General features: G+C 41.5%; 1 protein-coding gene across 3 annotated transcripts in view; it reads right to left on the reverse strand.

The window, feature by feature from the left end:
• Positions 1-27,741, reverse strand: part of GAB2 (GRB2 associated binding protein 2) — a 214,712-nt gene that overhangs the window by 26,562 nt on the left and 160,409 nt on the right. For all 3 annotated transcript variants that reach the window (XM_012469578.2, XM_021671824.2, XM_012469580.2), the window contains one exon: positions 6,385-6,628. In XM_012469578.2, coding sequence (XP_012325001.1) covers positions 6,385-6,628 — 244 coding nt within the window. The remainder of the gene's footprint in view (positions 1-6,384; positions 6,629-27,741) is intronic.

The raw sequence follows: 27,741 nt of genomic DNA on the forward strand, positions 1-27,741 counted from the left end.
TAACATTCTATAGGACAGACCACATGTTAGGCCACATACAAGTCTCAAGAGATTTTAAAAGAAATGATGTCACATCAAGCATCTTTTCTGACCACAATGGAATAAAACTAGAAACCAATAACAAGAGGAAGTTTCAAAATTGTACAAATATATGGAAAATTAAACAACATGCCCTTGAATGATTAATGGGTCAATGAAGAGATTAAGAATGAAATTTAGAAATGTCTTGAAACAAATCAAAATAGAAACACAACATACCAAAACCTATGGGATACAGCAAAAGCATTATTAAGAGGGAAGTTTATGGCAATAAATGCTAATATCAAAAAAGTAAAAAATTTTCAAATACACAACCTAATGATGCATCTTAGGCAAACAGAAAAACAAAAACCAAACCCAAAATTGGTAAAAGGGTGGGGAAAAAAAGATCAGAGCAGAAATAAAATTGAGACAAAAAATACAAAAGATCAACAAAATGAAGTTAATTTTCTCAAAGAATTAAAAAAAAAAAAAATCAACAAACCAGTAGCTAGACTAGCCAAGAAAAAAAAAAGGAAAAAGATGTAAACAAATAAAAAATGAGACTGGGGGCAGTGGCTCATGCCTGTAATCCCAGCACTTTGGGAGGCTAAAGCAGGTAGATGATCACTTGAGGTCAGGAGTTCAAGACCAGCTTGGCCAACATGGTGAAACTCCATCGGGCGTGGTGGCACACGCCTGTAATCGCAGCTACTCGGGAGGCTGAGGCATGAAAATCACTTGAACCCAGGAGGTGGAGGTTGCAGTGAGCTGAGATCGCACCACTGCACTCTCCAGCATGGGTGAAAGAGTGACATCCAGTCTCAAAAAAAGAAAAAGAAAAATGAGGATGGGCATGGTGGCTCACGCCTGTAATCTCAGCACTTTGGGAGGCTGAGGCAAGTGGGTCACTTGAGGTCAGGAATTCGAGACCGGCCTGACCAACATGGTGAAACCCAATTTCTACTAAAAATACAAATATTACAGGCGTGGTGGCACATGCCTGTAATCCAAGCTACTCGGCACAAGAATCGCTTGAGCCCAGGAGGCAGAGGTTGCAGTTGAGTCGAGATCATGTAGCTGCACTCCAGCCTGGGTGACACAGTGAGACTCTGTCTCAAAACAAATAAAAGAAAAAAGAAAAAGGAGACATTATAACTGATAGCACAGAAATGCAAAGGATCATTAAAGATGATTATGAAAAACTCTACACCAACAAATTAGAAAACTTAACAGAAATGGATAAATTCCTGGACAAACACAACTTACCAAGATTGAACCAAAAAGAAATGGAAAACCTGAAGAGACTAATCATGAGTAGTGAGATGGAATTTGCAACAAAAATCTCCCATCAAAAACAAAAAAGGGCCCAGCTAAGACCTCAAAAGCACAGTCAAAAAATAGACAAATGGCTGGGTGTGGTAGCTCACATCTGTAATCCAACACTTTAGGAGGTCAACATGGATGGATTACTTGAGGTCAGGAGTTCGAGACCAGGCTGGCCAACGTGGTAAAACTCTGTCACTATTAAACATACAAAAATTGGCCAGGTATAGTGATACATGCCTGTGGTCCCAGATGCTCAAGAGGCTGAACTAGGAGAATTACTTGACCCTGGGAGGCACAGGTTGCAGTGAGCCAAGACTGTACCACTGCACTCCAGCCTGGGTGACAGAGGGAGACTCCGTCTCAAAGGAAAAAAAAAAGACAAATGGGACTATATTAAACTAAAAATCTTCTGCACAGCAAAGGGAAACAACAGAGTGAAGAGACAACCTACTGAATGGGAGAAAATATTTGCAAGCTATTCATCTAAAGAAAGGTTGATACCCAGAATATACAAGGAACTCAAACAACTCAACAGCAAAAAAACCCCCAAATGACCCAATTAAGGAAAATTAGCTGAAAAAAGATATCACTCAAATGAAGACAGAAAAACAGTCAACATGTATATTTTAAAAAAAAAAAAGCTCACCATCACTAATCATCAGGGAAATGTAATCAAAACCACAATGAGATATCATCTCACCCTAGTTGGGATGACTATTTTCAAAAAGAAAACTAACATGCTGGTGAGGATGTGGAGAAAGGGAACTCTTGTATACTGCTGGTGGGAATGTAAATTAGTACAGTCATTATGGAAAACATTATGAAAGTTCCTCAAAAAACCAAAACAAAACAATAGAACTACCTTATGATCCAACAATCCCATTATTGGGTATATATCTGAAGGAAAAGAAATCAGTATGTTGAAGAGATATTTCCACCCCCATGTTTAATGCATCTCTAGTCACAATAGGCAAGATAAGGAATCAATCTAAGTGGCCACCAACAGATAGATGGCTCAAAAAAAAAAATATAGCATGATTCCACATATATGAGGCATCTAGAGAAGTCAGACTCGTGGAGACAGAAAGTAGAATGGTGGTTTTCAGGGCCTGAAGAAAGGGGAAATAGGAGAGTTGTTTATTGGTTAGAAGGTCAGTTTTGTAAGATGAAAAGATTTCTGGAGATTGATTATATAACAATATGAATGTACTTTACTGAATTGTGCACTTAAAAATGGTTAAGATGATATATTTGTGTTACATATTTACTACAAATTTTTTTAAAAGAAAAAATCATTCAGAGGGAGGAAAATACATATAGAAGAATAAAAATTAAAATAACTGCTGGCCGGGCATGGTGGTCACACCTGTAATCCCAGCACTTTGGGAGGCTGAGGCAGATGGATCACCTGAGGTCAGGAGTTCAAGACCAGCCTGGCCAACATAGTGAAACCCCGTCTCTATGACAAATACAAAAATTAGCTGGGTGTGGTGGTACGCCCTTGTAGTCCTAGCTACTTGGGAGGCTGAGGCAGGAGAATCGCTTGACCCGGGATGCAAAGGTTGCAGTAAGCCAAGACTGCACCACTGCACTTCAGTCTGGGTGACAGAGCGAGACCCCGTCTCCAAAAAAAAAAGAGCATGCATGTTCACTTACAAATGAGAAAGAAAAGTAATACCTGCTGATCTCTCATCAGAAACAATGAAGGTCAGAAGACTAGAATGGTATCCTTTAAATGCTGAAAGAAAATAGAACTGTTTTCTGGAATTCTATACCCAGCAAAATCTCTCTCAAAACTGAAGGTGAAATAAAGAAATTTCCAGATAAATGAAAGCTGGGAAAATTTCTCACCAGGCCACTCACAGGGCAAGAAATGGCAAAGAGAGCTCTTCATTCTAAAGAGTAAGAAAATCAGGTGAAAACCTCACTAGACATTGTTTGATTTTTGCTTTTAACACTTACACATATTTTAAAGAAGTTAAAAGGGAAAAATAATCTTTCATAGTTACACAGGTATTTACTATTTCTATTGTTCTTCCTTCATTCCTGAAAATCCAAGTTTCCTTCTAGTACCATCTTGCTTCAGCCTGAGGAAATTTCTTATCAGTTTTTAAAAGCAGATCTCTTGCAAATGCTCTTATTTTTCCTTTATCTGAAAATGTCTTAATTTTGTTTTCATTCCTGAAGGATACTTTTGCAGAACACAGACTTCTAGGTTGGCAGAGGATTTTCTTCATTCCACTAGTTTCAACTAGTGTTTTCCTTTATTACATGGAATGTTGTTTTAATAGGAACTTTGAAATCTGTGTCTGGTAATTACAACATCTGGGTTATTTTGAGGTTGGTATCTGTGACTTCCATTGAGAATGGGTTATATTTTTCTGGTTTTTAGCATGCTGAGATATTTTGGATTATAGATCCTGAATGCTATGAACATTATGGTGTGTTAGATGCTGGGTTCTGTTATAATCCCATGGAGAAGTGATATTTTTATAGGAAATCAACCTGGTTAGGTTCAGACTGCAAGTTCTGTCTCTCTTCCTGTGTATGGTAGTTAAAATCTTCATTCAGTTCACATAGCCTTCATTGCACTCCTTTGGGTCTGTCCCACACATATGTAGCCCAAGGTGATCCTAAGATTCATATAGTTTCATTCCCAGAGTTAGAAGATCCCTTCTCCAGCTCTCTTCATTCTGGGATACTTACTCCTTCCATCCCCCATGGGGTTCCGCTATCCAGAAAGATGGGTTTTTTATGGTATTTTAGCCATTTGCTCCACTGTGCTACTTTGTGATGGAGCCCAACTTGGAGGCAAATGCATGAGAGACAAAAAGTTCACCTCTGTGTAGTCACTTCTCTACAAGTTTTTCTCCCCTTTACAATCTATCTCCTTTTATTTATTTTTCAGAGTCTTTGGGTATTGCACTTTGGATTTTTGTCCCGAGTTTCTAGTTGTAATCAGTGGGACGGAAAGCCTGTGGTGGCTTCTGCCACCATAGTGGAACTGGAACTCCCCAGTTCTTTTTCAGAGTTTCTATATCCATCCTAAAATCGACCATCTCTTCATCTGTTATATCTATTACCCCCCCATAGATTAAAAAATGGACACAATTATTTTAAAGTCTTTGTAGGCTGGGTCTAAAACCTGGGTTTATTTTGATCTGTTTCTAGATACCAATTTCTCTCAACTATGAGTTAATGTATATGGTTCCTTCATATGTCTAGCATTTTCTCATTGTATACTGAATATTCTGGATATGTTATTGGAACATCATAGGAAAAGCGATGTAATCTCAATTTTACTTCTTTTAAGAGTCAGATCTCTTCCAGTTTCTTCCTGATTTTTTTAATTGCTCTTTAAGCCCTTCAAAATATTTTTTAATATTTTGTCCAGAGTTTGTAATTATTACAGTACATTTACATGATGCAAGCTACTCCATTACTACTAGAAAATATATAGTCTTTCTGGATTTAGGAAAGCTTCCTTCCTACCCTCCAACTTCCCTTGGAATTCTACAAACACTGTGTGGGCTTATTTTCTCCAAAAATCTCCCTGAGATCCTGCTCATTGCCCTTTCATTCCCTTATCCGCACAAGTGAAAACAACAACAGAGAAAATCAGAGCTTGGTCAAAAGCCTACAACAATGTGACCGCCCCAGCTGCAGAAAGTTCTACCTCTTCTACTAGGTTATCCCTCTACAACACGGATTTGTTCCAATATTTATTATGCACCTATTGCGGGCCCCGTCTTCAAATAATAGTAATATATTAATATAAAAATCCATACTATAAGGCAGAAAGTTCCAAATGCTGTGTAAGAGAGAATAAAAAACTGCTGTGGTGATTCAGAGAAAAAATGAATTCCAGGTAGGAAGATTGATAGACGTTTCACAAAGGAGGCAGGGGTGCAGAGAGTGGGCCCTAACTGCTCATTCAAGCGAGATGTTTCCATGTTCTCTGATGCTTCAGTAGGATCACTGGAGTGTTGGTGGTATAATTGTTAATACTATATAAAGCTAATACTTAAAGTGTCATCTGTAGACAAGCTGCACTGGTATCATCTGGAGTTTATCAGAAAGGCAGGATCCCAGGACCTAGGCCGGGCTTACTGAATCAGAGTGAGCATTTCAACAAGACCTTTAGGTGTTTCACATGCCGTTAAACTCTACAACCCACTACTGCTAAGTATTTTGCCTTTCACTAGAACTATTATTTTAAGACCTCACAGTCTCTGCTCCCAGGCAATTATATATGTAGTAGAAGGGGATGGGGCATAAGAAGAACAGGTAAAATGTACTTACTCTCTACTACTATTTTATGTATGTTTTATTATTTTACACTCATTAATAAGTCTTTGAATTAGTTATTACCATTGTGAAGATAAGAATATTGAAGGTAAATTTGGCTAAATAATTAGCCCAAGATCTCAAAGAAAGTGGCAGAACCTGAATCTGAACCCATATCTGACTGACTCGAAAACCTGTAACATGCTTTTCATTATACCACACTGTCTATTTCTGGTCACTGATTCGGGAGAATCAGGTACTATTTTCAGCTTTGCCACTAACTAGTTCAGTGACTTTGGCTAACTCACTCTAACTTTTTAGGATTCAGCTCTTCATGTATAAGTTGATGGAGCAAAAGTGAGGTATAGATTTGTTCAACAATGTTATGGTTTCATAGCTATACTTTTAAGGCCAACAAGTAAACTGATTGTTTTTTTGCAATTCCGAAACTCTATCCCCTAATGCCTTCGCCCCTGCCTCCAAATCAAACCCAATTTTTTATGGCATAATTTTTGATAATAGGAGGCTTCTCTGGAACCCAGTTATCACTGTGTAGCAACACAGATGACACCAATAAAATATGAAGGCTACAGAAGCAAAAAATTATAGACACGTCATAGATGCGTTTGTTTACCTGAAAAGAGACACTGTTTTGCTTTCTTGTCTTTAGAATTAAAAAGGCAAGGACTGCAAAGTACTAGGCCCTGTGAGCAGTCACTAATCCACCTAATGGCTGTGGCAGCCTCCTACCTTGCATTTTCTGCTCTTCGGCTTATGCACTGGTGCAAGTAGAGATACTCCTGAGGCGCACTGGTGGACAAGGTGGGCTGCACGTGGTTTGACACGGTGGGTTCAAACGTGAACAGAGTTGGCTGGCTGGAGTGTGATGGGGCTGAGGATTTGCGTTCTCGGAGAAGGTGCTGGCTAGAGCTGCTGAGTTCAGCTGGAGAAGAGCGGGGGCCATGACCAGCTGAGGAAATGTTTCTCAGGGAGTCTGTGAAAAGCAGAAATACTCTGTGAATGAAAAAGGAAGGAAATATATCCTTATCCCAAAGTGGGTTGTCAGAGGAAGAAAAAAGATTAAGAGCAGAGGCAATAATCCAGCAGTAGCATTCTCCCCCTCTCACAAACCTGCCCCTTGCCCCCCTCCCAGAGGAGGGCTGAGGCCTCCTGGCCATCTTGGCTGAAGAAGAGATCCTCTGTACCTCTGTACTGCTTTTGGGGTAGCCCAGAGGTGACTTCCTATTACAATCTGGGCCATATCTGCCCCACTTCCAGGAAGTATGGCTACCTGTAGTCTAGCAGTGTGACCCTGACCCTCAGGCAAGGTCTGCCTCTAGAGCAATGAGTACTATACCGCCTTCCCACTCTTTGGTGGCTCCTGCTGTATCAAAGGATCATGTCTTTTGCAGCAACATGGATGCAGCTGGACATTATTATCCTAAGTGGATTAATGCAGAAACAGAAAACCAAATACCCTAATGTTCTTGCTTGTAAGTTGGAGCTAAACACTGGGTGCACATGGACATAAGATGGAAACAAAGACATTAAGGACTACGTGAGCAGGGAGGGAGAGAGGGGGACAAGGCCTGAAAAACTACCTATTGGGTAGAGTGTTCACTATTTGGGTGAGAGGATGAACAGAAGACCAAACCTCAGCATTAGACAATATACCCATGTAACACACTTGCATATGTACCCCTGGCACCTGAGATACAAGTTGAAATAAAAAAAAAAAAAAAAGAAATTTAAACATCTAATTACAGGGGGAACAAAGGTAAGGCTAGCTTTGTTAAAAGAGTCTCTGCTTACTGAAGACTCATTAATTGAGGCTCTGGACTGTGCCTTACTGCATTAATGATAAAAGCACAAATGTATTTGGAGTTGTCCCTTAATACTGGATTCCAGCTGCTCCTGCCTGGCCTCCAAAGACCTCCAAGGATATCTACATTCCCCACCGCCCACCATTCCCTGTTTATTGGTCTTTTTCTCTCTTATCTTCAGCTCTGCTCTGTTGTGTTAGAAAGTGAGGTGCTAAGGACAGATAATAACTTATAGGGCTACACCCTGAGCCAAGGGCATTATTCACTTGGCTGGTTCTCTAAGCTTAGTCCAAATTGCTTAGCATAACATACAAGGCTTTTCATAGTCTGACCTACTTCCTGCTTTTCTCCACCCATAAACAAGGCATATGGAAGCATCATCAGTCCCTGAACATACCAGTCTCTTTTATGATTCTTTGTTTTGCCTTATGCTGTTCCTTCCACTTGGATTTCACCTCTACTCTACTGGCAAACTCATACACAGACTTTAAGACCCTACACAGATATCATATTCTCTCTGAAACCTTCCTGGACTTGGTTCTTCTTCTGTGTGCCAACAGCACTCGGCCCATGCTCCCATTATATCCATGGTCACTATGCTTCCTTGACTAGCCCATGGCTTTCTGAGAAAAGTGACTGTGATGTTGTTACCATTACAGTCCCAGCATTTACCTAATAAAGGCAAGGTACATAGCAGGTTCTTAGTTCATGTCTGCAGACTAAGCAAACGCATTCATTCAGCATTCAAAAATTCCACTAGTGAAACTTCTTGTTCAAAATAAATGAAAGTTTAAAGATGTAATTTTAGGCAGTACGATAGCTGGTGGAATAACATTTTGGTGGTGGTGATGGTGATTTTCTAGGGTTATTTAACATATATCAGAGGCGACACAGTTTACCTTCTATTCCCTGTCATCTGACCTATTTCAGGCTGTACCCTTCTCATGGCCCTAGGAAGGATCACCAGCTTATTAATGCTCTACAGTATTAATTACTCTCCAGGCATTTCTGGTGCTGGGCAGGACACCTTCTGCCACTGTATAACAGAAAAAGCTGATGGGCCTCCAGGGAAAAACTGTTCCACTGACAGCTGTATTGACCTCCAAAATGAACTCCCATTACAGGTCTTGTAGTAAACTGGACATTTGTTAACAGAATCGATGGCTCATTACTCCATTAGATTTGCAAGACGAACTCTCTAACAGTGGAGGAGAGAGAGTGTACATTATGGGATAGAGCAGCCACAGGGCCATGGAAAGAATACAAGCTACTGCCTAAGAAGACACAGGGAAACTGCAAAAAAACAGGACTCTGGTGAGATTCTGTATTCTCTGTTATCTAATTGGACTCCTCTTCCTTTGCCTGCCCCTTCAATGGAGGCACTCCTCAGGGCTCCACTCTAGACCCTCCTATAGTCTCTCCTGCTGGAGATTCTCCAGGGGGTAACCTGTCCACTCTCACAGCTTGAGTTACCACCTAAGTGCTGACAGCTCTCAAATCTTCATCTCTAGCTCAGTTCTCTCTCTGGGGCTCCATGCTTTATATCCCTCCACCTGCTGAGCACCTCCATTCAGATGTCCCATAAGTGGGCCAAACTCAACAATATAAATTGACCTCTTCATCATTCTTGTGTTCCCTTTCTCAGTGAGGTCCAGCATCACCAGCCAGTCAGTTCTCCAAGCCAGAAGTCTAGGCATTTTCTAGGACTCTTCCATTTCTCAGTAACCATGTCATGTCATTATGTCACTGGCCTGCTTAACACTCTTCTGTTATACTTCAGATGACTTACAAAGCTCTGTCTTTTTTAGAGACATGGTCTCACTCTGCTGCTCAGGCTGGAGTGCCATGGTACAATCATAGCTCACTATAACCTTGAACTCCTGGACTCAAGCAATCTTCTTGCCTTAGCCTCCTTGAATAACCAGGATTACAGGCATGCGTCACCAGGCCAGGCTAATTTTAATTTTTTTTTTTGTAGAGACAGGGTCTCATTATGTTGCCCAGGCTAGTCTTAAATTTCTGCCCTTAATGAATCCTCCCACCTTGGCCTTCTAGAGGGCTAGGGCTAGGGTTATAAGCCCTGCACCCAGCCTCTTTTTCAAAAGCCATTTTCCTATTTATTTCTTCAAATTTGTTTCTTACCTGTACTTCCCTGTGTCTCAAATGCAATTCCAGGAAAATACCAACCTCTCTCTCACCACTTTGTACATTAGGCTATAAACACAGTGATGGCAAAGATTTTGAAATGGTTTTATCCTCAGCATTAAGCCCAGGGTGTGACGTAATTCAATGAATACATGTTGATCAAAGAAAGTACAGACCATAAGAAATCATTATTCCTCAGTAACATTCACTGACTCCTCATTGCCTTCAGAATAAAGTTGAGTTTCCTTAGTCCCACAAGAAATGCCATTTTTACACAACCTACTTATCCTGTCTTGTCATCAAATGCATCCTTCATGCCCCTATGTTGAAAGCTTTGGTTGTGCGTATAAATAAAAGAGGAATGACCCATCCTCATCATCCTTAAATAAAAGAGGAGCCCCTGCCTTGAGCTCAGGCTGTGGAGTCCTATCTGTGACTCAGTCTATTTAGTTACATACTTAGGGAAGTCACTTCACCTCTCAGAGTCTCAGTTTTCTTATTTACAAACCAACATAGGATAGCTATAAGGATGAAAAGAATGAAATACACACAGGGTCTAGAAAACCTTGAATGTCATAGGTACATGAAACACTTTCTAGTCACTTATGTACTAGAACAGCCCCAGCCATGGTACATACTCAATACGTATTTGTTTACTGATTATACTGAAAGAATGAAAGAATTTTCCCTGGCACTCAAATTCAAATATGTGCGTTTCTTGTGGTCAAAATCAGAGAGGTTTTTTTTTTTTTTTTTTTGAGACAGAGTCTCGCTTTGTCACCAGGCACCAGGCTGGAGTGCAGTGGCGCGATCTTGGCTCACTGCAACCTCCGCTTCCCAAGTTCAAGCAATTCTCCTGCCTCAGCCTCCTGAGTAGCTGGGACTACAGGTGTGCGCCACCATGCCCAGCTAATTTTTGTATTTTTAGTAGAGACAAAGTTTCACCATGTTGGCCAGGATGGTCTCGATCTCTTGACCTCGTGATCCGCCCGCTTCAGCCTCCCAGAGTTCTGGGATTACAAGCCTGAGCCACTGCGCCTGGCCAATCAGAAAGGTTTTAATGGCCTGTTAATAAGAATAAGTAGGAATTACAATGAATTGGGCCTTCATTCAACAGAGACTTGGATTTCTATTCTACCAGCATAAAACCATGTCAGTGAAACTAGCCAGCTCCATCTAATGGTCTATAGCTTGGCTGGTGCAGTAGCTCCTGTCTATAATCCTGATGCTTTGGGAGGCAGACACAGGAGGGCTGCTTCAGGTCAGGAGTTTGAGACCAGCCTGGGAAACACAATGAGACCAGTCTCTACCAAAAATTAAAACATTAACTGTGTGTGATAGTGTGCGCCTGTAGGCCTAGCTACTAAGGAGACTGAGATGGGACGACTGCTTGAGCCCAAGAGATTGAGGTTGCAGTGGGCTATGATCACACCACTGCATATCAGCCAAGATGACAGAGCGACACCTTGTCTCTAAAAGAAAAAAAAAAGTCTGTAGCTCTAGAAAAATTCTTTCAAAGCTGTTTTGACACTAAACCTTGCCAAAATCCCACTTCTGCTTGCAACTTTAAAAAGATCTCTGCCTGAATTTATGTGATTATTTATTGGTGTCTATACTAGGTTGACTAGTGTCCTTCCAAAACTCACGTCTACCTGGAACTTCAGAATGTGACCTTATTTGAAAATAGGGTCTCTCTAGACATAGCTAAAAGGAGGTTATACTGGATTAGGGTGGGCCCTCATCCAATGAACTGGTATCCTTATGAAAGAGACACAGAGACAGAGAAACACACAGGCAGAATGCCATGTGGCATATGGATCAAAGTAGAGACTGAAATGATGTATCTACAAGCCAAGGAATACCAAGGACTGCTGGCAGCCACCAGGAACTAAAAGAGAGGTAGAAACAGACTTTCCTTAGAGCACCCAGAAGGAACCAATACCACCAATGCCTTAATTTTGGATATCTAGCCTCCAGAACTGTGAGAGCGTAAATTTTTGCTGTTTTAATCTACCCAGTTTGTGGTAATTTGTTATGGCGGTCCTAGGAAACCAATATATACCATAAAACCTGAAACTTCTAACAAGGTTTTCTTATTTATCTCAGGAAAAATAATTACAAAGCTGAATTCAGAGACAACTTTTCTGGAATAAGATTTTCCCGTTTTGGACCCTGAAGGCACAATACCCCTGCTACCCTTTCCTCTATGGTTCCAACCCCTAATTCTGATGAGCTGCCCGTGCCCCAATAGATGAGGTTCTGGGAGGTGCTACCTCACTTTCCTCATCAGTTGGAGGCAAGAGCTTCAGCCACTTTGGGTTTGGTGTTGTTTTGGTTTGCTCACTGAAAGCTGCTTCCTTCAGATGGCTTGCCTGTGGTAAGTGGAGTACGTTCTACATCTCCATTCTGGACAAGGCTGATTCCTAGGGCTGGTATTGCTGTGATTCATGGCTCCTTCACCCCTCAGGGTCACTCCTTATAATTAAAGTTTTTCAAATATACCTATAAACATTTCATAGAACAAAAGCTACATGATGTGGTGCATATAACAGAAAAAAATGTTATTAGGCTAGTAGTGGAGAGACTTGGCTCTGTTCCTAGATCTGCCTTTAGATTGCTATTTGACCTGGAGCAAATCACTTGGCCTCAGTTGCTTCATCTGTACAAAAGGACTATTACTATCTAGGATTACTTGCCCTGTTGTTTATCATAGAGGGTTGCTGAGAGGATTGAATTAAGACACACACACCAAAAACTTGTACATGAATGTCCATATGAGCATTATTCATGAGAGCCAAAAAATGGAAACAACCCAAATGTCCTGATGAATGGATAAACAAAATGTGATGTATCCACACACTGGAATATTATTTAGACATAGAAATAAAATACTGATATAGGTTATCCTGACGAACCTTCAAAATATTATACTAAGCGAAAGAAGCCAATTGTAAAAGACCACAGATCATATGATTTCATTTATGTGAAATATCTAGAAGAAGCAAATCCACAGAGACAGAAAACAGATTAGTGGTTACCTGGGGGCAGGCATGGGGGAGTGAGAATAGATCTAAGTGGGTTGAAGTTCTACTCCCATTGAGGGAACCTCATGCATGGACAGGAGTCAGGAGACCAAGAATCCAGTTCCAGCTCTGCCAGTAACTAGTTGTGAGATCATGTGTGGTCTCTGAGCTTTAATTCATAACTATCAAGTTTCAGAGGATAATTCCTGGCCTACCTGTCTGTCTCACAGGGTTTTTTTAGGAGGTGAATGAGATAAGGGTTTGGAAGCAAATCCATGCACATACATAAGGCATTAATAGGATTTGTTTTTATTGCCTGGGTACCCCTTGAGAGAAGAAAAGAATGGTGAAAAAAAAGGAAGACATTAAACAATGTGTGGCTGGGCTGTTTTGGTACTTCTTGCTATGTAACTGACCTTCCTAATGACCCAAGGCACAAGAAGAAAATGGAGGTTTCTAGACTCCTGGCCTGGGCTTCTATCTCCAAGTCTAGACTAGAGATAATGCCCATAAATGTCTGAGTCAATCTGTTTTCTTTTAAACAGGGTTTTTTTTTTTTTCTTTTCTTTTCTTCCTGGCTTCTTTTTAGGGCCCTACAAAATCACTCCCCTTCCTTTCCACAATCACCCCTGGGAAGCCTGCCCAGCATACAAACACTCCTCCCACCTCCCTGCAAAACTCTAGAACAGGAAAGCTCTGAAGGATTTCAGCCGAAGAGCCCAGCCGAGCGCAGCCCAGCCGAGCCCAACCCAGCCCAGCCCAGCCCAGCCCAGCCGTGCCACCGACTGGCTAGTGATAACATGATCAGGAAAGGGGAGGTTGGCGGGAGTTTCTGGAAAAGATGACGGGCCAAATAATGACTAGTTCCCTTATCTCAATGCCCTTTTCATCTTTATCCCTTTTCTCCCCAAAATGTATCCCCACCCTGAAGGCTCAGTGGGTCTCAGAACCCATAAAGTGGTAAACCAAAACTCGTGTTGGAGCTGGATTCAAAGCCTGGCTCTGTTAACTCCTAGCTCTGTGGCCTTGGATATGTTAATAAACCTTTTCAATTCTCACTTGTTCAACAGGGGTAAGTACTTTGCAGGGATGCTGTGAGGAATAGAGATTTAATATAAAACATTTAACACAGTACTTAGCCACTCCTATTGCTCCTACTCCTGGAGTACACATGGAGCTGGTTGAGATCTTGAGATAGGCCAAGAGGTACAAGCTGCTTTCCAAGGCATGATGGATGCTTGGAAGATAACAGTTGCAATTTTAGTTTCAGTCACACTTATGCTCTGTTTAGGTGGTATAGGGGGAATTAATGAGAACCAAAAGGACAACAGTGATTATGATAATCACAGCTGCCATTTACTAAGCACTTACTATGTGCCTCTAGTCTACCTTGTAAGGTAGATGTTATTACCTCCTTTTTTTTTTTTTGATGAAGAAAAAGAGGCTCAGAGATGTCAATAACAAACTCTGGGATCACACAGCCATAGCCTAGATCTGAATCAGATCTTACAGTCTCCAAAGCCAATTCTTTTCATCTGTGTAGAGGAAGAACTCCAATAGAGCCCTATGCAGTGAATGGTACTAGGGAAGGAAAGTTAAATATGAGGAGCGGGGTCCAGGTCTAGCTCTATCCCCTACTGGCTGTGTGAATTTGGGCATACCATTTCACCTTCGAAGGCTTGCTGTGTCTATTTACAAAAGGAAAAAGTTGGATTAGATCAGGGATACACATCGAAGTTATCTCTGGGAAATATACATGCAGAGATCTGGTCCCACCTCAGACCTCATGAGTCATATTTACAAAAATTTAGATTAGGATCCACCGATTTGGTTTTAACAATTCCTGTTTCTTAATTCTGGGGCAAAGACAGAAGGATTAGGGTCTACTGAAAATAGGGCAAAGTAGGCTTTGAATGACAAATGAAAGAGCAAATACTTCCAAAAACCTTTCATTGGATCATCAAAATTGCAAACTGATAAGCATCCATGGTCTCACTGGCCCTTCACATTACCTATGGCTCCAAAGGAACAAGGTGTAACAAAAATAACCCCAATGTGGACTTTCCAGACATAGGTTCTGAAACTAATTTTTTTTTTCCCTCACTGAGAAACTTGTACTTAAAGGTTTGTTTTCTTAAGAAGCTTCTTAGAGTTGAATATATGAAATTTATTTTTTTATTTTTCATTTTTTTTGAGACAAGGTCTCGCTCTGTTGCCCAGGTTGTAGTGCAGTGGCACAATCACTGCTCACTGCAGCCTGAACTTCCTGGGCTTAGGTGATTCTCCCACCTTGGCCTCCCAAAGTGCTGGAACTACAGGCGTATACCACTGTGCCTGGCCTGAATGTATAATCTTTAAATAGCACATATAATATATGAATCAATGTTATAGTTTCACATTACAGGGTAACCTTTTTGATTTTTACAAATTTATAATGTTTTCACTGGTGTTTTTTCTTTTTAAACATTTAGGTTCAGGGGTACATGTGCAGGTTTGTTATGTAGGTAAACCTGTGTCATGGGGGTCTGATGTACAGATTATTTCATCACCCAGGTACTAAGCCTGGTACCCAATAGTTATTTTTTCTACTTCTCTCCCTCCTCCCACCCTCTATTCTCTGGTAGGTACCTGTGCCTATCGTTCCCCAATTTGTGTCCATGTGTTCTCATCATTTAGTTCCCACTTATAAGTGAGAACACGCAGCATTTGGTCTGAAACTATCTTATTACAGGGGCTTGAGCAAAACTTTTAATCTCTTTATACCTCATTTTCCACATTGTCAAATGCCAAAGAGAATATCTACTCAACAGGGTTCTTTTGAGGATGTGCTGATATGAAATACAGGTAAATGGTAATTATTAAACACTCAATAAATGGCTGTTGGCCTGACACTTGTCCCATCATTTATTACTAGAAGTGGAATGGTGGTAAAATTCTAAAAGTTCTAATGCAGAGTGGATGACGAAAGAATTTTGAAAACAATTTTATAGGATTCTAAGGGGTATGTGGTCCCTGCAGAAAGCTCATTGAAAAACAAGGAACAAACGAAGAATCCTAAATACAAAAGCAGGCGGACAGGTGCTGAGGGCAAGACTGGATCCACAGCTCCAGGTCACTTTGAGATGGAGTCTTGTACTGACACCCAGGCTGTAGTGCAGTGGTTCGATCTCGGCTCACTGCAATCTCCACCTCCTGGGTTCAAGCAATTCTCCTGCCTCAGCCTCCCAAGTAGCTGGAACTACAGGCGTGCGCCACCTCGCCCAGCTAATTTTTGTTTGCTTTTTTTTTTTCAGTATAAACAAGGTTTCACCATGTTGGTCAGGATGGTCTCAATCTCCTGACCTCGTGATCCACCCGCCTCAGCCTCCCAAAGTGCTGGTAATACAGGCATGAGCCACCGTGCCCGGCCACTTTATCTCTTAATCATAAGCCTGAAGTTTTTTAAGAAGGAATAATTCTCTAAGTCCTTTGGCATATATCATAATTTATGCCAGAAGAAATTCATAAATATAAGGCCTAACATAAAACGGCTCCACTTTACACAGTAACTAATATGGTAAGTGGAAAGGTCCCCAGAGTCCAGCCTCTTATTTATCACCACCCTCCTCCCATCTCTCAAATCTCTCACCTACAGTTTGAGAAACTGTGGCCCAGAGAAATAAGGCTTGTCCAAGGCCACACAGAAGGTCAAAAGTGAACCCTGGAATCAGAATTCAAATCTTAGTCCAAGAGCTCTTCCCGTGAACCAAAAGATATATCGACATGAAAGAAGGTGTATTATCTGTAACGTGGGCTTCCGGGTAAGAGCAATCAAGCCATGAGATCTGATCACCAGAACACTGGCTGACCAGACCCGTTATCTGTTGTGAGTTTATAGTATCACTCATTATTTGCATGGTAAGTAAACATTTGCTGGCTCAAAGTACTAAACACTAGTATAAATAGATCCCTAAGTTCAGAAATATAAGTTTCCTAATGTTTATAAAAACTATAAAGTGGAGGAAGAAAAAAGAAGAGATAGAGACAGACAGTAACGTGAGATCCCATGAGACCTTTCTGGGCCTATGATTCCCCATTTCCCTTCCAAGGGAAGACTCTGAGAAAGAATACCATCTCCGCTTGAGAGAGAGCAAAGTCAGAACATCCTAACCTTGATGCATACAATCTCGTGGTATACATTAGCAGAAATTGATTCTGTGAAAAGCACAGAGGAAAGAGAGTGAGTGACTGTAGCTTAGTGGCACAGCATATCCTTTTACAACCTTCTTTGGCTTGAGGCATCTCATTTTAGAGATGCAAATGCCTTGCCTCCCAAAAGGCCTCTAGTTAGAATTAATTATGCCTTCTATTTTTTTTTTTTTTTTTTTTTGAGACACAGTCTCATTCTTGTTGCCCAGGCTGGAGTGCAATGATGCAGTCTTAGCTCACTGCAACATCCATTGCCCAGATTCAAGTGATTCTCCTGCCTCAGCCTCCTCACAAGTTGGGATTACAGGCACCTGCCACCATGCCCGGCTAAATTTTGTATTTTTAGTAGACACGTGGTTTTACCATGTTGGCCATGCTGGTCTCAAACTCCAGACCTCAGGAAATCCACCTGCCTCAGCTTCCAAAAGTGCTGGGATTATAGGACATGAGCCATTGCGCTCAGCGTATGCCTTCTATTTTGCCATTTATTCTAGTTGGGAATTCACAAATTTGTCATATAAAATGAGACTATAACCTGTTAGAAGCCAGGATCCAGACCATCGTTTTTTCTCTGATGGTGTTTAGCATAATGTTCTATGCTTAGAAAATGTTCCAGTTAGAACAAGGAGGTCCCAGACCTTTGGGAGGCAGAGGCAGGAGGATCACTTGAGCTCAAGCATTTCAAAAGCAGCCTGGGCAACAATGAAGATCCTGTCTTTCAATCAACAATCTCTCTCTCTCTCTCTCTCTCTCTCCCCACCCCCACTGACATGAGAAGATCACTTGAGCCCAGGAGGTCGAGGTTGCAGTGAGCTGTGACCACACCACTGCACTCCAGCCTGGGCGACGGAGTGAGACCCTGTCTCAACAAAAACAAAAACAAAATCAGAAAGAGGAGATCTTCAATAAACATACTAGATAAGCAAGTTTTGTTGGAATCTCTCCTCCCTGGGTTAGAATGAATGAATGACTAGCTCTAGGATCCAAACGTAAACAGTTCTTTAGGGTAGAACAAATTGTTATCACTTAGTGAGGTTTTCTGGTCTGTGTGTATTTCTATTTGGGGGCAGCAAGTCTATATTTAGCCATGCACGTACTGTTCATTCGAGAGAGGTCAGGTTACAAGCTTTGTTTACACCTAACCCCTCAGTTGTGGCAGACCCTTCTCCTGCTCCTTCATGTGGGGCTTGGGTTGGTTAGGTGGTCCCTTCAAGGATTCATTCATATGTGAAATGAAGCACTCTTGTCACTTACTTAGGGTCAGGAGCACATACTGCAGGCACAATTGAGCTGCAGGCCAACCCCAAAGTGTGGCCTATGCTCTCTGAGCTTATACTGCAGTCAGAAAGAACAAATTTATATTGAGAGGAGCACTTCTCCCCTCCCCCAGGGAACTTTGGGAACATATTAGTTTTCTCACAGGAATCCGTCCATCGAGTGGATACCTTAAGTTCACATTAATGATGCATTTGACCCTTGTAAACTTTCCACAGAAATATCCAAAATACATCACTGTATTTTGAAGCTAACCAGCTTTATAAGAGATAAGCTTTCCTCTCCTTTCACAGTGACTCTGAGACAACTGGTAATTGGTATAAAACAGAAGCATCAGACAATCAGTTGTGGATGCTTATCATGAATCATGATTAGCGGCAATAATCACAAGAACAATATCGTACCTTAAACTGGATGGCTAGGCTAGATGTCTAGTCTGGATGGCTAGGCTGGGATTCACAGAGCTCCAACTTCGACTAATTATGAGATCTGCAGAATTCTCTGAAGGGGAACTTCAGCTTCAGGAGAGGCTATGTACTACTAGGAAAGGAACATGCACATTGGAGTCCGAATCTCAGCTTACCAGGGATGGTATCTGAATCCAAGAGTTCTAATTTGTAAAATTTATAAAACAGCTACCTGTAGAATTGTTCTAGGGAATAAGAAATGCCATAGTCCCTGCACATAGGTGCTTCACAAATGGTAGTTGTCCTACGCACTGCACTGTGGGAGGTAACCTGGTGAGGGAGAAGATCTTGAACTCTGTGCTCCCAGACCTTTAGGGTTTGACCAGAGGCAGGATCTGTCACAGAGCGTGCAAAAATGGGGTCAACTGGTCTTTGTGTGGTGTGTAGAGGACTTCAGGCACAGAGCCTTGCATGACCCAGCTTGTAGCTGGCAGCTCTTTCTCAGCTCCTGCCTTCAATTTGGGGGTCCCAATAATCTGGTTTCACATCGGTAGTTTCCCTACTCATCTTCCAGACTTGTGTATTGTTGCCTCACCATCTCTAGGTTTTTAAAACTGAGGTCCAAAAGGGAGAGTTGTCTTTTTAACACCACTGGGAAGGCCAAAATACTAAGACTATATGTACTGAGTGGGCCTGCATACTGAGTACATTATTTGAGCAGGCCTGCCAAGACATATTATGCTTGAAAAAGGTCTGAATTATTATTGACAAGCTGTTTTGATAAACAGTACTGTTTTCATATATTATATAGTACTTTCTAATTTGCTTTGATGTCAATACAAACAAGCCTGCTGGGATTATGACAGAGATTGGACTGAATCTATTTATCAGTTTCAAGAAAACTGACATATTAACAGTACCGAGTCTTCTCTATAACACGGTCTCTCCATATTCTGGGTTTGTCCCAGTAATGTTTTGTTGTTTTATGTATAGAGATCTAGGATGATTTTAGGTAAATTGATTCATAAGCATTTTATTTTTTGATGCCACTGTGAAAGGAATTTTTTAAAATTTTTTTGAGACAGAGTCTCACTCTTTTTGCCCAGACTGCAGTGCAGTGGCACAATCTCAGCTCACTGAAGCCACCACCTCCCAGGTTCAAATGATTATCCTGCCTCAGTCTCCTGAGTAGCTGGGACTACAGGCATGCCCACCATGCCCGGCTAATTTTTGTATTTTTTAGTACAGTCAGGGTTTTGCCATGTTGGCCAGGCTGGTCTTAAACTCCTGACCTCAGGTGATTTACCTGCCTTGGCCTCCCAAAGTGTTGGGATTACAGGTGTGAGCCACCAGGCCTGGTCAAGACACCTTTGTTTTTGAGTACCACAATGACAAGCGTAATGCCCCTCAAATCAGGAAAATCAGCAAGATTTATTATTTGATAAACATATTAATCACATATAGCAAAAAAGATTTTTGAGCGTGGGCAAAAGAGAGATAAGGGTTATTTAGGATATTTTAGTTTTCGGAAGATAAAAGTAGCTTGGTAGATGTCTCCAAAGGGCTGTTGTGAAGATCATAGAGAAGGCAGCAACAAGTTATTAGTCACAGATTCAACAGACATTTAATATGTACTTATTGTGTACCAAACACTATGCTATATGCTTTAAGTGGATTCTTAATCTTCATAATCTTGTGAAGAACGTCGTTTCCAATTTACTGATGCAGCAGCTGAAACTCAGAAAAGTAAATTAACTTACCCAAGAACATGTTAAGGCTAAACTCAATAATGTTGTGGGTTTGTGTTCATGTGACTCTAAGATCCTATATACTAAACTGGCCTTCTATACCATATATACGTATAAGCACTCGAAAAATCATTAAGTGATTTTCATATGATCATCACCATAACCATCAACATCATTTAAAATATTAACTGAAAGTCAGGAAACATTTAATTCTAGCCCTGGCCAGTCAGCTGCATGATCTTGAACAAATTAGTTTCCCTCTCTTGACCTCTAGACACACTGTCATTTGAGCAGTCTGGAACTAAACACTCTCTAAGGACCCTTCAAGATCTCATATTCTAGAAGTTTCTCATTCTATGAAATCTATTCCCTTCTGTCTTGGCTGAATGTTCTTGCAAATATGATTCACTAGTTATGAAGAATTTTGTTCACTGACCTCATTCAGAAAAGGGCTGAGGAGGTAGCAAATAAAAGCAAACAATAAACAAATGCTAGATACATAAAATAAACCTCAGGTATTTGGCATGCTCTATCTCTTCAGCCTAGTTAGTATATCATCTCTTTTGAGTTTTCTTCATTTTTTTCTTTTTCATTGTACTTTTTACCATGTTAAAGTACATGTTATATGTTTCAATATACAGAATTTCAGGTATCTCAGCCTTTGTCACTTATGAGTAAGATGAAAATGTTGTTAAAGCTTTCCGTTCTCCCCAACAGTGAATTTCTCAAAATGAAAATATTTGGAAAAAGTCAGACTTTTAAAAAAGAATTTTGTGTAACTATTTACAAAGTTATAACCAAACACTGTATCTAAAACATTCAGCCAGGCATGGCGGCTCATGCCTGTAATCTCAGCATTTTGGGAGGCTGAGGCAGGCAGATAACCTGAGGTCAAGAGTTTGAGACCAGCTTGACCAACATGGTGAAACCCCATCTCTACTAAAAATACAAAAATTTGCTGGGTGTGGTGGCGCATGCTTGTAATCCCAGCTACTTGCGAGGCTGAGGAAAGAGGATCCCTTGAACCTTGGAGGCAGAGGTTGCAGTGAGCCGAGATCACACCACTGCATTCCAGCAGCCTGAGTGACAGAGCGAGACTCCGTCTCAAAATAAATAAATAAATAAACAAATAAAAATCATGTGGATATTTACTGGACAGCTACTCTGTGGCTACTAATGCAGTGATCTGAAGAGGAATAAGATGTGTCCTCACTCTTTTCTACCATGCATCTCCTCCCCTAATCCCGGATTGTGCTCCAGCCTCAGTAAACTGTTGCCAGTTCTCCAAGCCTTGGGGCACTTAAAATAGCACCTCAGGGACAAAAGAAGACAAACTTGAATTTACTGAGAAAATCCTGTATTGATCAGGATTACACTGAGTTAATTAAAACTTCCATTTCTATCACTGGCCAGATGGGGACTTGATGTTGAAACTAAATTCAGAATTTAAAAATTATCTATTTTCACACTTGATGTTAACCCCCATTTGTTAAATCTGGTAGTTATATCTTGGTACAGAGCCAGACATGGTTCAATTAAAAGCAGGTAAATCTTTCTGAAAACTGAGAAGCCCAGAACCTCTTAGAAGTAGACAAAGAGGAGGCAGAGAGTCACTACGAAGAGTTCCAAGGCTGGTTTGGCCGAGAGAACAAAAACTGGAGAACATAACAAGGCTCAGGAGTCCACTGAATGCAGGTCCATGTCTTACACTCCTCTCTAACCCTTGTCCAAAGAATAAGAATGGGCAAAAGCAGGTTCTCAGTGGTAAGGGCACTGAATGAGTAAACTCAGAAACAGAAACTAAGGCATCACTAGAAATGTGGGCAGTAGAATCCCAGAGGAAGAAGCATGTTCTGGGACAACAGAAGCAGATTTTCTTCACAAATGCAGGCAGAGAGACCACATGCAACCCAGAAGCCTTCAAGTGGGCAGTCAGGCTCCAGCCACCGGCTTGAGGTGTGGTAAGCCTTGGGTCTACGAGAGGGGCTACATAAAAGCAGGACAGGGTCCACTCCTGGGTGGGATTTGAGACTATAGGCAGGTTATCAGAGCAAACATTCAGACACAGGAAAATTAGCCAAGATCTCAGGGCTGACCCTAGCTAGTACACAAGAGCAGGGCTAGCACAGAGCCAGGGGACAAAAGATCCCACAGTACTGGCTTCACGCTGGGATGCAGGGGGCCTAGACTTAACGGTAGAGTTCAGAGGCGCCTGGCCATTAGGACAGAAGCAGAGGCTGGCAATCAGTAGTCCTGACACACACATCACCTCTAGATCACTATTTTCCAGACTCTTCCATTCTATGGACAGGTGAAAACACTGCCTCTTTGTTTATGCCCTTGTGCATTTTTAGAAATGGATACACAGGGCTGCCAATTTTTAATGATGTTGTCAAATGTGGAAACTACCATTTACTATGACTATCACTTCACACACACAAGAACACTTTAACATACATGCACAAAGAGAATCTCTGAATAAAGGGAAGTTTTAAAACCTGATCACATTTAGTTTTATGAAAATGGATTATATCTTCCTCATGTTTTTCATATTTTTGTGGACTGATGAAAATTTCTGTAGCTCAGCCCTGGAGGTCCCTGTTTTGAACATTTGCTGCAGGCCGTTATCTTCACACTGTGTGCCAGTCTTCCCAGGCAACCAGAAGGAGAGGTGGGCAGTTGAGTCCAGCTTGCATCACTTGACCCTTTCCTCTGATATATTCAAAGTGGCTCCCTCTCAAATGTTTCATAAATTATTGTGTTTCATGTGAGATATGGTTAAAAAGTAATGCTTTAAAAACTTTTGGAAATCATTCCTAGTTTACTGTTGAAGAAACTGAGATGAATCGTAAGAAAGCTGAAATTTAAAACCAGGATTCTGATTCTCAGGCACAGATCCTAGAGAGAGAAGACCTATCTACTGATTTTGTAGAGTTCAGAATCCTATGTAGAGCTATATGTAACTGGATGTTTAATCATAATCAAGATCTTCAGAGGTCCAAGGTGACACTGCCACTAAAAACAAAGTTCTAATTCTACCTCTAGACCAATATTAGAATTAGACTGGGCTTTGGAATCTAGTCAGGGACCAATTCAACAACCATTTATTATCCTCTTTTATTAGGGATAATCAGAAGCACTCAAAGAACCAAAAAAGTAGGGGGCTTTTATGAGATGTTTGGGAGCCATCCAAAGCTTCTGGCACCGTGGAGTTGGGATGAGATGCTCCCAAGTCTAACAGTCTGTGGGTTTTGGCAGGTAACACTAGACTATCTATGCTGGCTGGCTGGGGTGGTGAGGGGAAGTGTCTGGTATTAAAAAAAAAAAACATAAAGAAGGATCAAGACTTAGAACGAAAGAACAGGATCAGGTTTCTCCCTGTCTCCTTTTCCTCCTCCAGAGGGTTTCGACTTCCTTGAAGGTCAAAGCTGGAGTTTGTTCTAGGACAACATAGAAAGATTTGTGAGAATTTTATGGAGCTCATGTCTGAACTCACGGCCTGTTCTGTGGATGACTAGATCCAGCTGTAAACGAAAAATGACAAACAAGCAAGAGACTGAGGAGGAAGGCCCGATATTTCAGGGTTATTTAAAATAATCTTTTTCTTTTCTTTGCTTTTTTTTTTTTTTTTTTTTTAAGGAATGAGGATTTCAGATCTGGCTGGAAAATGGTCTGGATATTTATTTTCCTCGTTGTCTCAGTGGAAAAAAAGGGTGGGTGATTCAGACAGCAGCCTCCGCCCCTGGGCTGGAGCCTGGGTCAGTCTCCACTCTGTTCTTTCTTCCTTAAGAGCGGAGTCTCAGCCTGGGGAGAAGATGCACATTACCGCCCACATTTGCTTTTGGCTTCCAGCTAGGGTTCCCCAGAGGAGTTGGTCTGATCTGAGTTAATAAAACAAAACCCAAAAGGTCTGGGAGGGAACGAGGGAGGAAAAGGCCCTCCCAGGGATGAGAAGACAGAAAGAGTGAGGTCTCTGAGCAAGGCTTCTCCCTGGAGCTCTCTCTCTTTTCATGGTGGGGAAAGGACCAAGGTCATCAGAATGCATCTGAATGGACTACTTGGCTCTACCACAGTTCTCCCTGTTGTCAGAAATCCAGCTGGAATAAGGGGTCCTGACCTTTTAAGGCACCAGTCATTCTCTCTGGAGAGGCAAGAGCTGTTTGAAGACCCCAGAAACATTCCTCCACTGTATGCTAAAGACTTCCCCAAAAGCATTCCTATGGGTATCGTTTGACCCCAGATGGAACCCAGGACTTAAAATAACTCTAGTGTTGACTTACGAAACTTAAGGCTTACTAGAAGTTTAAATATTTACAAAGTATTTAAAGGGAGAGGTCTCACTAAAATTTTAGGAGAGAAAAGGTGGGGAAGAGATAAAGAAGAGTTGGTCAGAACTTTGGGAATTCTTCATTCCATAAGATTCGACATGTGACTACTGTGAAATTCCTGCCAAGGCGTTCAAGAAGGTAAAAAACTAAAATAGTAGAGAAGATACAGAGGAGGCTCTGGCCTTATTTCAAAATCTCCAAGAGTTACAAAATGGGGCTCTGGTGAGCTAAATTCCCTGAGCTGTAACTCACAGTAGTTTGTTGGTTCCTCTCAGAAGGATCATATTGTCTTGTTAGTTTAGCCACCAAAGGTTAGTATCAATGTACAGATAGCACTCAGCACTGTGGAAGGCCGAGGCAGGTGGATCACAAGGTCAGGAAATCAAGACCATCCTAGCCAACAGGGTGAAACTTCGTCTCGACTAAAAACACAAAAATTAGCCGGGCATGGTGGTGTGCACCTGTAATCCCAGCTACTTGAGAGGCTGAGGCAGCAGAATTGCTTGAACCCAGGAGGTGAAGGTTGCAGTGAGTTAAGATTGCCCCACTGCACTCCAGCCTGGGCGACAGAGTGAGACTCAGTCTCAAAAAAAAAAAAAAAAAAAAAAAAAAAGAATAGTCAGTTCTCAGTGATTTATAAACCTCTTGCTCCTCCTCTTCCTTCTTGCTGGCTGTTTTGTGACTTAGAAGCAGCCATGGTAAACAGCTCTGTGACAAGTGACTGGGACAAGTGAGGAGTCAGAGCACACAGCCGTAGATGGGAGTCAAAAGCCTTAAATTCTAGGCCCTGCCACTCTGCTTTCTGGCATGGTCACTTAGTACCTTTAAGCCTTAGTTTCTTCGCTTGTGCAATAAGAATGATACTATCAACCCCTACCTATCTCATTTTGTTTCCTCATGCTTAAATGAGACTGCATAAGGGTTGTGTAGACTATAAAGTTCTGTAAAAACACCAAATATTTAAATTATATTCTGTTTATCTTATCCTACAGACATAAAAATCATCACTACTATCACTACGACCACTACAAGGGAAAAGTGAAGTGAGCAGCTGCGGTTCACAATGTGTCCCTGTATGTTCTCCTAGCTTCACCTATGTAACCTCCTAACAATGCTGTGAGGAGCATCATCTCCATTTTACAGATGATAAAACCTCCAAGAGGAAAAGTTATTTATTCAACATCAATAAGGCAAATAAGTAGCAAAGCTGAGACTCAAGTAAAGCTAGCTGCTTTTTGGCATCCCTGTGATAGTGGCTGTGAAGGCCCTGGAAGAGCTACTGAATAAATGGAGGAAGGAGGAAATAAAAGGAATAAAGATGTCCTCCGCTTTGAGGATTCAAAAGGGGTGAGGGCTTTCCTAACAGGGGATGACTCCTGAGCACATGAATAATTCATCAAAGCTCCCTACTGAGAGATGGTTCTTTTTGTGTGTGGTACATCTGGTCAGGGATAGCTGCCCGCAACGAGGCCACAAATGTGAGGACTTGTATCTGTCTGCTTATAAACACAGCTCAGAGAAGCTCTCTGCTTCCTTACTCTAAGGACTGATGGCTATTTTGATTCTAAGAGGAAGGTGAGGAAGGTTCTTGCTTTTGTTTGTGCACACACACAAAACAAGCAAAAATAAATCCCACATACATGATATAGAATCTTGATATGTGTTCCTGGAATTGCTTTTCCTTCTAGAACATCATTTCTGATTTCCTTTTGGAACAAGTTCTCTATCAAGAGATTGTTTCTTCCAACTTTATGTTGATTTCAGACTCACTTTCACTCCTGGTCTGGTCTTGATCCTGCAGGTTTTATCCTAGACATTTTTTGTTGGAATATGTGAAAACTGGAGGGTGGCAGTAGAAATAAGAATCTGGAGGTGGCAAGGATTAAAAAAAAAGACAGAATTCATCTGCCAGAAACCTCTTCTAGCTGAAAGCAAACAGAAGTTTTTATATGAGACCTATCACAGGCACAGTAGTTCATACCTGTAAACCCAGCACTTTGGGAGGCCAAGGCAGGTGTATCACCTGAGCCCAAGAATTCAAGACAAGCCTGGATTGATAAGGTTTGGCTGTGTCCCCACCCAAATCTCATCTTGAATTCCCAAATGTTGTGGGAGGGATCCAGTGGGAGGTAACTGAATCATGGGGGCAGGTCCTTCCCAGGCTGTTCTCGTGATAGTGAATAAGGCTCATGAGATCTGATGGCTTTAAAAAGAGGAGTTCCCCTGTACAAGCTCTCTCTCTCTCAGCCTGCTGCCATCCATGTAAGACATGACTTGCTCCTCCTTGCCTTTCTGCCATGATTGTGAGGCCTCCTCAGCCATGTGGAACTCTAAGTCCATTAAGGCTCTCTCTTTTTTTTGGTAAATTGCCCAGTCTCAGGTATGTCTTTACCAACAATTTGAAAATGGACTAATACAGAAAATTGGTGTCAGTAGAGTGGGGTACTGCTGAAAAAATACCTGAAAATGTGGAAGCGACTTTGGAACTAGGTAACAGGCAGGGGATGGAACAGTTTGGAGGGCTCAGGAGAAGACAGGAAAATGTAGGAAAGTTTGGAACTTCCTAGAGACTTGCTGAATGGCTTTGACAAAAGTGATGATAGTGATATGTGCAATAAAGTCCAGGCTGAGCAGGTCTCAGATGGAAGTGAGGAACTTGTTGGAAACTGGAGCAAAGGTAACTCTTGTTATGTTTTAGCAAAGAGACTCGTGGCATTTTGCCCCTGCCCTAGAGATCTGTGGAACTTTGAACTTGAGAGAGATGATTTAGGGTAACTGGTGGAAGAAATTTCCAAGCAGCAAACCATTCAAGAGGTGACTTAGGTGCTGTTAAAGGCATTCAGTTTTATAAGGAAAGCAGAACATGAAGTTTGGAAAATCTGCAGCCTGACAATGTGATAGAAAAGAAAACTTCATTTTCTGATGAGAAATTTGAGCTGGCTGCAGAAATTTGCATTAAGTAAGGAGGACCTAAATGTTAATCCCCAAGACAACATGGAAAGTGTCACCAGGGCATGTCAGAGTTCTTCACAGTAGCCCCTCCCATTACAGGCCCATAGGCCCAGGAAGAAAAAATGATTTCATGGGCCAGGCCCAGGGTCCCTCCGCTGTGTGCAGCCTACAGACTTAGTGCCCTGCATCCCAGCCACTCCAGCCATGACTAAAATGGG

This window comes from Aotus nancymaae, unplaced genomic scaffold (genome assembly GCF_030222135.1).
Source record: "Aotus nancymaae isolate 86718 unplaced genomic scaffold, 86718_ANA_hifiasm-v0.15.2.pri h1tg000059l, whole genome shotgun sequence".
Taxonomy (NCBI): domain Eukaryota; kingdom Metazoa; phylum Chordata; class Mammalia; order Primates; family Aotidae; genus Aotus; species Aotus nancymaae.